The sequence below is a fragment of the Eleutherodactylus coqui genome, chromosome 5 (genome assembly GCF_035609145.1).
Source record: "Eleutherodactylus coqui strain aEleCoq1 chromosome 5, aEleCoq1.hap1, whole genome shotgun sequence".
Taxonomy (NCBI): domain Eukaryota; kingdom Metazoa; phylum Chordata; class Amphibia; order Anura; family Eleutherodactylidae; genus Eleutherodactylus; species Eleutherodactylus coqui.
In genome coordinates, this window is record NC_089841.1 from 264,311,387 (window position 1) to 264,326,879 (window position 15,493).

The 15,493-nt window shown below is 44.4% G+C and overlaps 1 protein-coding gene across 2 annotated transcripts in view; it reads right to left on the bottom strand.

The window, feature by feature from the left end:
• Positions 1–1,910: 1,910 nt before the first annotated feature.
• The window catches only part of TMEM38A (transmembrane protein 38A), a 67,054-nt gene continuing 53,471 nt past the window's right edge, over positions 1,911–15,493 (bottom strand). For both annotated transcript variants that reach the window (XM_066604620.1, XM_066604619.1), the window contains exons 2-6: positions 13,678–13,834; positions 12,855–13,039; positions 10,590–10,677; positions 6,987–7,104; positions 1,911–2,865 (exon numbers count right to left, since the gene is read on the bottom strand). In XM_066604620.1, coding sequence (XP_066460717.1) covers positions 2,656–2,865; positions 6,987–7,104; positions 10,590–10,677; positions 12,855–13,039; positions 13,678–13,784 — 708 coding nt within the window. In that variant the 5' untranslated portion in view covers positions 13,785–13,834 and the 3' untranslated portion in view covers positions 1,911–2,655. The remainder of the gene's footprint in view (positions 2,866–6,986; positions 7,105–10,589; positions 10,678–12,854; positions 13,040–13,677; positions 13,835–15,493) is intronic.

Sequence of the window (15,493 nt, forward strand, 5' to 3'; positions counted from 1 at the left end):
TGAAAGGCATTAAGATATGTCTGCGACATATCACCATGAATATCCTTCGCAGACTTTCCTTGCAGAAACAAGAATTTTATCACTCCTCTGCTCTCATTTGCTGTGAATGAGAGCTCCGCTGAAAATTAGACTCCGCTGTTGTGTTTTCCTGCGTGCCTAGATCACTGTTGCCATAACCTACAAGCACAAAATTTTGAAAACATATATTAGACGAATAAAGCTTTCATATGATGTAACATCTGTTACCATAGAAACAAAAAAAGAACACAAAGCCAAAGACTTATCAGCACCCCCTTGTATAAGACCTCGGGGAGTCATTCACACTGTCTTTTTTTTTCATACTTTTCCACTGTAGCTGAAGCATCCATAGGACCCGGGTTTTTGTAGACCGGTGTCCGCATTGTGAAAGTCTTAAAGGGGTTGTCTCGCGGCAGCAAGTGGGGTTATACACTTCTGTATGGCCATATTAATGCACTTTGTAATGTACATCGTGCATTAAATATGAGCCATACAGAAGTTATTCACTTACCTGCTCCGTTGCTAGCGTCCCCGTCGCCATGGATCCGTCTAATTCTGATGTCTTCTTGCTTTTTTAGACGCGCTTGCGCTGTGCGGTCTTCTTCCTGGTGAATGGGGCCGCTCGTGCCGGAGAGCTGGTCCTCGTAGCTCCGCCCTGTCACGTGTGCCAATTCCAGCCAATCAGGAGGCTGGAATCGGCAATGGACCGCACAAAGCCCACGGTGCACCATGGGAGAAGACCCGCGGTGCATCGTGGGTGAAGATCCCGGCGGCCATCTTGGTGAAGGAAGAAGAAGGAAGACGTCGCAGAGCGGGGATTCGGGTAAGTAATAATTTTTTTTTTTTAACACATCCTTTGGGATTGTCCTGCGCCGAACGGGGGGCCTATGGAAAAAAAAAAAAACGATTTGGCACGAGACAACCCCCTTAAGTAGTCAGGCTTCAAACAAATGTATTTGCGCATACAATATTTGCCTGTAAAATACGCATAGAATAGAACCCTTTGATTTCAATGGGTTCATTCTTATTTCTGTATTTTGTGCACGTATTTCTCACACAGAAAAAAATAGGGCCTGCTCTATTTTGCTGTTTGTTTGCGAATGAAAAGGCCCCATAGAAATCTATGGGAGGTGCACAAATATGCCAGCAAAACGCAGGAACATGTGCAATACGCTGCGCAATTGTGTTAGAAAGAGAACACATCTGGACCTTATTAGACTAAATAGCCTTTTAATTAATGGCATGGGGGGTTTGCACATGCATGTGAACATGCCCTGGGTGTGTAAGAAGTACAGTACCATGCACCGATATGCAAATCAAATTCGTTCACTGTGCAAATACATTGTGATTATAGATGAGCGAGCATACTACTCGAGCGGGTAGTGCCTTATTCGAGTACCTGCCCGCTAGTCTTTAAAGATTCGCTTGCCGGCGCGGGTGAGCGGTGAGTTGCGGGAGTGAGCAGGGAGGAGCGGGGGGAGAGAGTGAAAGAGAGATCTCCCTTCCGTTCCTCCCCTCTCTCCCCCGCCGCTCCCCGCCCCCCGCCGGCAGCCGAATCTTTAGAGACAAGCGGGCAGGTACTCGAATAAGGCACTACTCGCTCGAGTAGTTTGCCTTAGCGAGTATGCTCGCTCATCTCTAATTGTGATGAAGCATGCACAGTTGCGCATATGCTCACCTAAAGCTGCCTTTACATGCGTCTTGTAGAATATTTCCGCACTGTGTGAAAGCACCCTAACAATTCTAGATGAAATACAATTACTCTGTTTTCTGATATTAAAAATGATCCCTATTGCGGTCTTCAAGTTTTCTTCCTTTCCCTCATATATACAGTAGATTTACTGTATGTATTGAATGGTTTGAATTAGAAGTCAAATAATCCACATTCGGTCTTTAAAACTTCTTCAATCATTTTATTTTTTGAGTCAGCAAATACAGGACATTTACAAAAGTTTGTAGAATTACTTTAAAAGGACAAAAGGTATGAAAAATGTTTTCACTTACTAAGTTTCTTCTTCCTTAGAGCTCTGAAGGTTTGTACAAATCCAATTCTATGATATATGAGAAACTGTTGTGTTAAAAAAAACACCTTTAAAAATAATCATCTGCCTTTAATTTAATATAGTTTAATAAATAGAATAAATTCTTCTGTCTTATTCACAAAATAGAATTTATGAAAGCATAAAATACAAAAGGGATGTGTGAGATGTTTCCTTCTGACAGTGAATGTCAAAACAGTTTAAATAGAGCTTTAACAATATTAAATGAGTCAATGATGAACGGAAATCGTTAAAAACGCAGAATGGCTAACTGCAAAATATATAACGGATTCTATCAAGAGGAATGGGATACTTTTGTGCTATAATCAGCTTCTGATCTCACACTGCGAGGGAGCAAAACAGATACATAAAGGATGATATGTAGATGACATGTTCTTCAATCTTTCTACCAGTGTATTGAATACATAGTTGATAGATTATTGCCATCTCAGGCAAAAAAATCCCGTATCCATCTTGCAGGATGCCCATTCCGACCAAACAAAAAAAAGACCATAAAAAAGCTGAGGTTTTACATTACGACTGCTTAAGATACATTGATTGTTAGTCTTGGTGACCCAAATCAAGACCCTTTCTACTCTCACTCTGCCTTTTTCACTTTTCTCTTGCGAGTGCCCTCATTTAGCTCCTCTTTGGATTTTGCACTTGCATGGGACACTTCATGGTCATCATGATGGTGATCTGCATGGCCATTATGGTCACCATTTGCAGAGCCAAAAAGGATAGAGCAGATGCCATTTTCCAGAAGGGCAAATGGTGATCCATGAGAATGAGTTGCTGTCATATAGATCTGCAGGGGAAAAGAAAAAACACATAATGAAAGTCAATACACTAAACTAACAATTATAATAGTTGGTCCGCTGCATCCATAATATCAATGCAGCAAGCGCAAAAAATCCACATTGCTGATGTTGAGAGAATGAAATAAAGTTCTAAGAAATTAACCTTTAAACGTAAGCATTAACCCCAAAACTATCATTGAATATATGACACATTCTCATAAACATATTTTTTACTTTGACTGTAGGTTGTTATCATAGTCTTATAAATCGAGTCATGATGTTTCTTCTCTATTTCTATTGGAATGAAGCACTGGCCAAAAACTGAAAACCAAGTTAGTGCCTACCTAAAGGGGTTTCCAGTATTAAACTACTGATGGCCTATCCCTTTTTTTTTTCTAAAGGAACTTTTTATTTAGCCAAAACAATTAACAAATAGGCAGAGGCAGCTGGCACCGCAGGTGCCCATCACAGTGATACAGAACATTGCATAAATACAAAAACAGGAAAACCATCATTACCCATAAATATGCATATATTCCTGATGACACATAATATTTGGCCAGAAAATTATATTTTAGCTTTGTCAGAGAACAAAGAAAAAAGATAAACAATAACACCCACAACCACGCCCCCCCCCCCGCCTACCCTAACCCCCCAGCGCGACTCCCAAAAGAATAAATGCAGCTTAAGAGACAGGTCACGCGGGTGTCCCTCAATACTTAGTCCAGCGCTCCTGTTGCTGTTGCAGGACAATTCACCAGCCACCCCAGATCATATCAAATTTCTCCAGGCATCCCCTGGCCATATATGTTAGCTTGTACATTGGAATTGCAGAATTTACCACGTGGACCCATGCATTCCTGTTCGCCTCCCAGGGTGTTTCCAGCTTAGTAAAATTACCTCTTTGCCATAAAAGAGCAGGAATTCATATAACGTGCGAGTTGCTGCAGCCACCGGTAGGTCTCAAACAAGCACAAAGAGGCACACTCCAGGATGCATGATCCTCGTGGGTCCCAAATGCGCTTCCATGAATATGATAATGTCCCTCCAATAGTCCTGCAGGATGGCACATCCCCAAAACACATGCTTGACAGTCCCATCCACAAACAGACATCGTGGGCATACCGCTGAAGGGGGCAGACCCATGACATGCAGCCTGGAAGGGGTATAGTATATGTGATACAAGAACTTGACCTGGATGAGCCTGTCCCTAGCGCTAATCAAAGGAGGACCAGATCCTTTTAGTATATCTCCATCTTCCCCAGATAACAGAGCAGGGATATCAGCAACCCATTTCTGCATGGCCTTCTCACTCAGGGGGCCGAGATGTTGCATTAAATCGGCATAAAAGCTAGACAGTGGCCTAACCAGGTTGCACATCTGCACCAAACCCTCCAGCCCCCAAATTGGGCCCTGACTACATCCCGCAGCTGGTAATATCTAAAATAGGAATACTCAGGCAGGTCATGGGTTATCTGCAGCTGCAGGAAGGTGCAGAACGTTACCTCACTGGCTATGTCAGAGAGGACGTTAATGCCCCAAAGTCTCCAAAAACCAGACTCCCTTGTCATCCGCATAAAGTGCTATGTGCTCTTTCTAATTGCTTAATTTAAACCCCTTTACTGTAAGCGATGCTCGGACCCGGATCAAAGAGGCTCTATAGCAAGGGCCAACAAGGCCGGGGATAGAAAGCAGCCCTGCCTCATACCCCTAGCTAGAGGAAACTGCGCAGAAACATGAACATTGGCTTTAATATTGGCCACTGGGGAGTCATACAGGATCCCAACCCACTTAACAAAGGCCGTCCCGAACCCAAACCGCTGCATCACTGCCCACAAGTATGTCCACTCTACTGAGTCAAAGGCCTTTGCCTAGTCTATAAATACCAAGGTGCGCTTCCCACAGTTAGTGTGCTCATACGTCAGATGGTTGAAAAGTCGCCTTAAGTTCATGTCTGTGCTTTTGCCAGGCATGAAGCCAGACTGGTCAGCTTGTATAATCTCCCCAAGAAGTGAATTTATATGAGTCATCAGTATTTTTGCAAGGATTTTAACGTCATTATTAAGGAGTGAAATGGGGAGGTAAGAACTGCAATCTGTAGGGTCCTTTCCTGTTTTAGGGACCATGACTATTAGGGACTTGTGCATAGTATCTGGCAGAGCCCCCTCCCGCAGGATAGGGTTGTACAGTTTTAGGAGCTGAGGGGCCAAGAGTTCTACATTCTTTTTATACCACTCCCCAGGGAGCCCATCTACACTTGGTGATTTCCTGTTGGGAAGCGACTTAATGACCTCCATTATTTCCTCTATATTCAGGGCACAATCCATGTAGGCTGCACTATCCCGTCTCAGCGTAGGGAAGGGGATGTCATCGAGATAAGCTATCAGCTGTTCAGCAGCGCAGCTTAGTTTGGAGGTATATAGGTCTTTATAGAATTGGGCAAACACCTGGTTAACCAGCCCGGGGTCATGTATTAGGGCACCAGAGTCATCCTGCACCGCTGTAATCGGTGGTAGTGACTGATCATTAAAAGCAAAGGAAGTTTCCGGGGAAGGATCTGCTATATGCTTGGCCTCTGCTAAGTCAAGGCAGTGTTCCAAGTCCAATCTGGTGGCCCGCAGCGACGTTCTTTATTTGGTTATGGCGGAGGTAAAGGACCCACTGGTAAAAGCCTAGAGCAGTATTATATAGGGGGGGGGGGGTGAATTTGGAGGAAATTGAAGACTATTGGTCTTTTAAATTTAAAATTCAGGCCAATGACATTCCAGGAGACCAGCTTCAGATATGTACTAGCCATTACTGTAAAGCCGGACATCCTGTACATAGAACACCCGCACAGTATCCAAAAAGGAGTTGTGCCAAAAAAAGTGATACAACAGAGAAAAGTCAGCTCGCGCTTACCGGCCCCAAACAACCCCACCCCACCCCCTACTACCTATCCCCCTGAACGTAGGACAGGTTTAGGTCCCATAACTCACAACTTTGTAACGGGTGCGAGACCTACCCCAAGAGAGCCAACCAGTCACCTTAACCTGAATGCCTGCTGGTGCTGGGATGGTTACTGGATACCGGGGAGCCTATGCCAGGTGCCCCCTGGGGCTTTTACGTTGCCCCCCACCAATCAAAGGTCTTCAACCCCTCTGCATGGGCCAGACAGCAGGGACCCGCAAGATGGAGGCTGTCAGGCCGGGAGTCTGACGGAACTACAGTGTCACCCACCCGGTCCTGCAGAAGTGGAGGGCAGGCAGTCACTTCCCCCCTGCTGGTGCCTCTGATGCGTCCCTGCTTCAGTCCACCAAGCGGCGAGGTACCAGCCGTGCACTTTTCCGGGTTCTGGCGCACAGCACTCAAGCCCAGGGATTTTCAGGCCTAGGAGGCTGCTGCAGATTTCCTCCACAGAGGAGACCTTAAAAGGTCTCTAGATGTTCCCCTTAAGGCTGGGTATGTTGCCACAGTGGTTTAGGAGGTTGCCCTGGGTCCAGGCCATGCAAGATGTCTGTGATTGTGGTGGACAGAACGGAGCTCTCCTGAGCACATCTGCCCTCTTGGCTAGCTAGGCCATGCCGCAATATCTTTAGGATATTTTATCGATAGTAGATAGGCAAGGGTCCATCATTTGGCCTGGAGCGCTCATGCACTGAGTTGATTACTGCAGGAAGCAGACAGCTCCATTCTCATTGCAGTGGCCAAGCTTGATATTGCAGGCCATTAAAATGAATGGGAACTTTGCATGTAATACCAAGCCTGGCCACTGCAGAAATCAGCGCAGTGCACAATTGTATTACCCCAGAGAATAGCTCATCGATGGAGGTTCTGGGTGACAGATCCCTGCCAATCTACTATTGATGACTAATCCTGCAAATAGGCCATTGATAATTTACAACTGGACAACTCCTGTAAATATCACTTCTGGCATCTGATGATAGAAAAACTCATAATTTTCAATGAATTTTGCATGCATATTATTGGTCATTAAGGGATTCAAAAGTGTTCCATCAGAACATCTATAGTGTCTGTAACCCCTAATCGAGCACATAGAAAGACGTGCTGATGGTATGACCCCCCCTAGCAATTAGAAGCAATCTATGAGAAAAACAGTTTTTTATGCAAAGATGAAACAAGTTGATACCTTGCAAGTAGCCATCAAGAGAGTAAAGAAAAAGATGAGGTTGGCTTTGGAAATAGGTAACCAGTGGGATTGTTGTAGAGTAAACAGGATGGCACCATACAAACTGGCCTTGGTTGGGCTGTAGAGAACAAAAAAAAGAACATTAAAGCACATGTAAATAACAATACATGGAAAATAAAATAGGTAAAGACTATTACTGGCTTAGGTGACTGTGTATATTGAAGATCAGTAAAGGGTGCAGTAAAAGTATGACTACCAGAACCGCTCATTGTCCTGCTTTTGGGAATGCAATGAATTGCGTTCCACTGTGCACAGCTGGTGGAACTGCTACGAAGGTGGGATCACTCTGGAGGCAGGTCACAATATGTTTGCTACCAGACAAACAGTTAGGCTTTAACAATCAGCAGCATAAATTGGCTCAAAATATATGTATTGCCACCAGAGTTTATATAGCATCATAATGGTTATCGCCTATACGCCTACATAATGATGGTCTACTATAAGCTTTCAGTTACCAGGAAAGATAGGATGGAGATGTTCCTGAAGACGTGGCAGCCATGGTCTGACTATTTGGGAGCTCCGGGTCTTACTGAGGTCCCTCAGTGGTGAGATGGGGGTGGGGGGACAGTGGTTTGGGAGGGAAGAGAGGCCTATAGAAGTCCTATGGCAGTAATAGAGGACAGCAGAACTAACCTGAAGAAATATTTGATACAATATATTTCAAAGTTATTACCTTGATTTTTCATTAATTCTCACTATGTTATGCTTTGTTTCATTATTTTTTTTTCATTTTGGAATCCCCCTGCATGGGGTATATTTTTGGCTTATATACTGCTATATTTTTACAAAAATTTGAAACTAAAAATATGAATACACCTATTTAACTGGTGTAGTGATGAGAAAATTGACTCCTCATTTGTGAAATAAATAATTGGGAAGGCGGTTGCATTTTTTGGTGGAGGAGATGTTTTTGTCAGCCATTTTGAACTTCACCATATTAAATTCAGCTCATGTTTTTCAAATGGGTCATGTGAAATATCCGTCATGGGTAGAATTTACTTAGAAACACACTGAAAGTGTCTGTTTTTGCCTATCTTTACTTGTCAAGGAGTTAAGCAAGGGCAAAGTTTTTAAATTGTGTCAGACATCTAGGGCCTTGTTTCATTGACAGATCACTTCACGGGGTGAAGTACCTCCAGATATTACAGAATACTATATTCCTATCTGTGCTCAATGAGAATAGTGAGTTCCCAAATTACTTTCAACCGAATAGTGCACCTCCACACTTTGCTGTGGCTGTGCAAAGATAATTAGATTTGCAATTCCCTGAGCAGTGGATTGGGCATAGAGGTCTGGTAGAATGGCCACCAAGGTCGCCTCACTTAATGCTTTTTGACTTCTATCTCTGTAGCCATTTAAAGTCCCTTGGGTATGTGGAAAAAATACGCAATGTGGTTCACCTGAAATGGTGAATCTTACAGTGCTGTGAAGAAATATCACTTGTAGTTCTTCAGCATGTTCACGAAGACTGGATTAAATGTTTAACCATGTATATCAGGCAGAATACTGAACATATTTAACCCATCATGTAAAGCATTTTGTGAAGCTTTGCTCTAACTTAGCTCCTATACAAGTAAATATATTACAAAACTGACACTTCCAGTGTGTTTCTGAGTAAATTCTAGGCTAGATACATATATCACATGACCCCCTTCCCATTTGAAAAACCTGAGGTGAGTTCCAAATGGTCGATGAGGTTGATGGAGGTGGACTTCATGCTATATGGTAAATCAGGCTGGAAGTCAGGACAATAGACAAAGACGTAATCAGAAAATAGGCTGATATCAAGACAGGCAGAGTTCAGGAAAGCTGCGTATATAGGCTGGGTATACATTAAATCCAGGTAGCCAGCAGAATACTGGAACATATTTACTTGGAACAGTAGGAATCTTTTTCTCAGGCACCTTCCACCTAAAGTTACCCGGGAAAAGTCTTGGTAGGTGGGGACAGGAAATCTAGTTGTGAGGTCTGGCCCTTTAAGAGGTAGGCCAAGCATGCATGCCCTATAAGCACAGGAGACAGCTGGAAGGATAGTGTGTTGTCTGCCACACAGAAGAAATGGAGAATGCCAGCAACTGCGGCCAAGGGAAGCTAGAGAAGGTGCCGCCGGCTGTGACCACCTTTGGGACCCATACCTATCTCTAATTCTAGTCTCTACCATTCTCAGTTTGACTGAATGTGGTGGCTGAGGGTGACCTGGAGCCGAGAGGGCTTTGCGATGTTGTTTCTGTGAGTTCCATAGAAGTCAATGGCTGTCAACAACACGATAAGCTATGGTGTTTTTTGAGTGCAGCACAGAAAGCACTCTAGAGCTAACAGAAGTCGTGAGTATGTGATACATTTAGGGTGCCTACCCACTAGCGATATTTGTTCTAGCGATGCCCCATTGAAAACATAGCAAGTACGTCGCAGACTTTTGCCACAGCTGTGACAGCTATGGCAGAAGTCCGTGATGCTATCCCATTGCTTTCAATGGGGTCAGCACTGCTGCGGCTCCATTGAAAGCAATAAGTTGCAGGCAACCCCCGCAGTGATGATTTTCGGGGAGGGGCTTAAAAAATAAGCCCTTACCTGAAAATCATCCATAGCTGTAAAAAAGTTTTAAAAAAAATTCCCCGCCGCAAGAAAGCACTGGTCTCATTGGCTGAGCGCTCAGCCAATCACAGGCAGCACTTAGCCATTGAAAGACTGCTGAATGCTGTGACCTATGATTGGCTGAGCACTGTGACCAATCACAGGCAGCTGTCATTCAATGGGTGAGCGTTGCCTGTGATTGGCTGAGCCCTCAGTCAATGACACCATCACTTTCTGGGGGTGGGGATTTTTCAATCCTCGGCCTTCAGAACACATAAGAAGACTGCCGTGCTGGACAGAAGAACCGGACAGCTCTTGTAGGTGAGGGTGATTTTCAGGGAAGGGCTTATAGTTCAAGCCCTTCCCCGAAAATCATCGCTGCGGGGGTTGCCTGCAACCCACTGCCTTCAATGGGGCTGCAGCAGTGCCGACCCCATTGGAAGCAATGGGATAGCATCATAGACGTCTGCCACAGCTCTGCGATGTACTCCCTATGTTTTTAATGGGGCTGGCGCTGCTGTCACTGGCCCCATTGAAAGCCCTGAGTGATATCGCAGATTTTTTTCTCTGCGCTGCGAGGATTGAGAGTAAAAATTGCAAATGAGTATGACCATTGAAAATCATTGGTTTCATAATCATCGCTCTCGCATCGCAAGAAAAAATATCGCTAGTGGGTGGACACCCTTAAGAGTGTGTTCATACTTAGCATAGTAGTAGAGTAAGCTTTATTAGGGCATGCTGAGCTAACAGAGGAGAAAGGACCACCGCTGGGGACCATTCCTACGAGCTAGAGCCTGGAATAATATTTTTTTGGATCTTAAGTATAGGACACCCCATGCATTTATTAGCATCCATACACAACGCTAAAATCAATGAGCGCAATGTCCCATTTAACTTAGAGTACAACAGCTACCATGCTATTAGTGCGAACACCAAGACGCCTGCAACTATAGGAAGCTGCGCACTCACAAGGACATGTGAAGAATTTCATTGGTCTCCGGCTTCCATACACCACGCAAGAGCTGCTCCACATTAGACATCAGTGCTACACCAGAACCTATTAGAAAACCAAGCAGTAAGCTGCAGTAATTCCATAGTGTAAAACTTTGTAACATGTAATAGCTCCCTGAGATCTGCGCCTCATGCTCTGAAGGAAGTTTGCAAAACTTCAAGAGTACCAGCACTTTCACCTTCGGGGCGCTTCTGCTCGGTCAGCTGTTTTGCACTTCTTCCAAGCAGCTGAAGACAGCCTCTTATAGTGCTTATAGGGTCGTCTTCAGCTGCTGTGAGGAGCCGAAAATGGCCGACCGAGAAGTGGTGCTACTCTTTAACAGAGACTGCACTGTGTTTCCTTCAAAGGAATGCGTCATCAGAAAATGGCATATTGTTTAAATTAAATTTGTTAAGAAGTTTTGCTGCCATTTTTTAATACTTCATGTCCTTATTTATATTAAAAAATATCCCAAAACTTTGCAGTTTTCACTCTAGCCAGTGATCATATAGTCTGACACTTCTTGTTCTGTAGGATTACAATGAAAGCTACGGTATCACATATATATTGATAACACAGGATCATCATTAACTATGGGTAACAGTCACAGCTCACCTCCTCCTCCTTCCTGCACTATGACATCTGCACAGGTCACATTTACTTCAATGGAAAAAGCCTGCAGTACGCAGAATGGCTGCTATAAAAATGCAGCATTTTGAGTATAAACAGCATTGTACTCAGATGCAAACATGGAAGTGACGGCAGCACTTGGATGAGTGCTTCCACTCCTTCCATCAGCTGACCAATAGGGGCGCCAGGTGGGAAAACCCCATCGATGAGATATCCTGATGATAGGCATTCAATAAAAAAAAAACTTGGATAACCCCTTGAACTATTGCCTGCCTTATGAATAACTGATCTCAAGATGAAGTATTGCTTATGGTGACATCTAGTGGTGAAGGCAATACAATTTGACCTATTGGATTAGGTTTGGCAATTGGTAAACCTACACAGAAATTCAGCAACTTCCTGGTTTCTTTTTTAACTTCCTTTGCATGTCTCCGAGCAACATGCATAAAAAAACTCAAATACGCAAAGTATTTACATATGCATTGCGCTTGGAATGCACCCATAGAGACCGCTCATCTAATCACGCTACAACTCTAATCATTTGCATATCTGCCTGAGATGTAACTGCATGCCGAGTTTTGTAGAAAAAAAAAACTACTCCTCCTTAAGGAGAGATTGGTTTTAACAAAGAGTGTATTAAACATCATAAAGATCTGGCAAAAAATCATCAGTGGGAGGCCAAATTGTAGCACTCCCGAAATACTAGAAGCCCGCAGCACTCACTGATTACAAAAAAACTCCCATCAGGGAGGAACCTCCTCAGTACAAGGAATGCAATAGCCACAAAAGGTTGTGAACTAACAACCTAGATGCCATCCAGAATATGTACGTGTAGCAGCATATATGAGTGCAATCAGTTATTTAAAAAAAGAAAGAACTTTATTGATCCATTTAGCCAATTCAGGCAACGTTTCAGCCACACATCGGCCTTTATCAAGCCATCTGACCAGGCAAAGAGTCCATGATTGCAAAATTGTAGCACTCCGACCCAACTGTTAAATTTAGGTCTTATTCACGCACATAGCCACGTAAAAGAATCACGACACTCTGAAGCATTGGATTCTAATGTATTCATTCACACGAGCGATTTTTAGCCGCATCGGAATAATAGGACATTAGCAACTAAAAAAACGGCAGCTGATTTTATACGCGGCCAGAAGAAATAGGTCTTGCCCTATCTTTTGGCCGGGATATGCTGGAAGCGCCCATTTGGCTTCTATGGGAGCTGAGATAAAAAGGGAGGGGAAGGGAGTAAATATTATAACCGTCCCTAGTTAACCTTTACAAGGATTTCTGCCAACCGAGGGATTTCCGCACTGTTGCGTATACGCCACCGGCAGGAATGGATGCAAAAACGCTAATTTTGTCTGCGACTTGATCACGGCTTTTTCCTTTTCACACATTTTTCACCTGCAATTTGGCTAGCGTGAAGTCGCATCACTTGTGTGAAGGAGGCCTTACAGGATGATGTAGGGTCCTCAAAATGGCCTCTTTATTCAAGTGATTGACAAGGGTCCTAATGCCTGGCTCCCATTGTTGTTATCTTCTGACATGCGCATACGAGCAGATGACTGGGGCCGTAATCATACTCCTGAACCCTCCATGGTGCTTACCTTTTACCCATCCAATAAGTACCATGACAACCCAACCATCATGGAAGTGGTGATGGGCGTGGTGAATTCCAATGGCAATTTTCCGTACACGGACCACTTCTTTCATACCGACAAGAACAAGTTTCACAGGTAGGAAGCTTACACACTTATAGAAGAGACTTAAAGGGCAGAAAAACATGAGGTACCTACACAGATGAGAGAGCATAATATGAGATTGTGAGAGGCTTACAATTAAGATCTGCTGTGATAATAATGTAGACTTCAATGTTACAAGCGCATGAACTGTGGCGACAACCGAAAAGTATTGAAATGGGTTCTCCACTTTTAGGAAGGCTGTGGGATTGTTCCACAAAACACGTCCCGAAGGTATAGGGCTTATGTATAAATACCTCAAAAAGAGTATTTCGTGGGCGTTCTTGTGCAGATTGTGGATAGAATTCCTGCAGCTACGTATTCAAGTATTGGCAGGGATGAGTACTACAACTCTGTATAGGTTGTATACAGCAGTAATACCAAGAGCAGTCTAAAAACTTATTCTGTACATTGGCATGCTTCCAATTTAATATGGAGGCACAAGAAAATCAAATGTATTTCAGAGATATTGCCATCATGCATTGCTGTATGGACACGGCACACACCGTAAGTATGACAGTTGCCCAAAAGGATGCCCGGGGTCCATTTTTGGAGAAACTGTCATAGTATGTGCCAACTGGAGACCTCACAATTTTCTTGCTCATGCAGCATTGTGCTGGTTTTCGGCTTATACCATCTGATACTACATGCACAGTCATGAAAGCATAGTCTGCAACACCGAAATACCTACCAGACGGCAGACGCTAGAAGTACATTGGCATTGTTGCTGAAATAATCGATGGGAGAGTCTCCAAGCAAAACATCTGCAAGTATATAGCTACCAAAGCAGTACAGCATGGCACAAAGCCAGGAGGCTACCGGACTGCGTCTGGAAAGGGCCACAGCACCTATATGTGAGAGGAGGAATACAGTAATCAGCATAGAAATCCTACTGAGATATGGCTAATTTACTAAATATACGTCATATCGATGATCCGTACTGACTGCAAGCTCTATAAATATCACTTTTTAAGAAGTCACCCTGCTATAGGCCCAGTTGACACTGTTCATAGTGATGTATATGAAATACTTGCTTACATTTGTAAGGCTGGGGTCACTCTGCGCTTTTTTCCCGTACTATTATGGACTCCATTATAGTCAATAGGATTGGTTTTGTACAATTGTGCACACCTCACCGCAACTTTTTTGCATACTAAACAGGGTTTTTTGTGCGTGTATTTGCACCCACAAGGCATGTTCATTTATACGCAGTGAGGCTGCATTCCCACGAACGTATATCGGCTCGGTTTTGACACCGAGCCGATATACGTCGTCCTCATCTGCAGGGGGGGAGGATGGAAGAGCCAGGAGCAGGAACTGAGCTCCCGCCCCCTCTCTGCCTCCTCTCCACCCCTCTGCACTATTTGCAATGAAAGGAGGCGGGGCGGAGGCGGTGCTAAGTTCCCGTGAATTAGCCCCGCCCTGTCCCACCTCTCCCCATTGCAAATAGTGCAGAGGGGCGGAGAGGAGGCAGAGAGGGGGCGGGAGCTCAGTTCCTGCTCCTGGCTCTTCCATCCTCCCCCCCCCCCTGCAGATGAGGAGGACGTATATCGGCTCGGCGTGAAAACCGAGCCGATATACGCTCATGTGAATGCACCCTAAATAAAGACGCAGCGATTTAAATGTCTAATTAGTTTAATGAGTTCCAGAAGTGTTCTTTTCCTGCACAATTACGCACTGTTTCACGCATCTCTTAGCGTATTGTGCACACATATGCGCATCCCCATTGACTTCAATGGGACCTTTGGTGAGCAAATGCACAGGAAATTAGAGCATGCTGTATTTCTTTTTGCATTACCAAAATGTGCCGGGAAATACATGCAGGTGAACAAACCCATTGAAATACACGTTCAAGTAAGGGCTCTTGCACTCGAGTGTATATCAGCTGCTGTTTTCACGGCTGACCAACATACGCTACGATCTGGATTCCAATGCATCAGATCACATGGCTGTATTCCCACAGCGTGAAAGTGCCCGGCCGGGCCAATATAGCACCAGGCGCTACCACACCAGGCCGAAAAGATAGTTCTTTTCGACCACTGCATGGGCTCCTATGGTAGCCAATGACAGCAGCTGGAGAAGGGAGGTGGGAGGGAGTTTAGAAGCGTGACTGCTAAACTCCCTCCCTCTTCTCTCCTCCCCTCCAGCTGTTTGCAATGAGAGTAGGTGGGGCGGAGCTAAGCTTAGCTCCACCCCTGTCCCACCCCTCCCATTGCAAACAGCCGGAGGGAAGGAGAGAGGAGGTGAGCCGGCGAGGGGGAGGGAAGGGGAGGCAACGGCATTGGCGTATATGCTCCAGGGCCTGTGCCATTTGAACAGACGCACAAACGTTAGATTTGTGCGCCCGTTTATGTTTTTACGTCGCCGGCATCCGCACATAAGAACGCCTATGGCCGTGTGCAAGGGGCCTGAGTCTGTGTGAATCTAGGCTAACAATGAATTCATTCATTAGTGGTAATTAAAAAATGCCATGAATTAATTAATACAATCAGTAAAAAAAAACAACA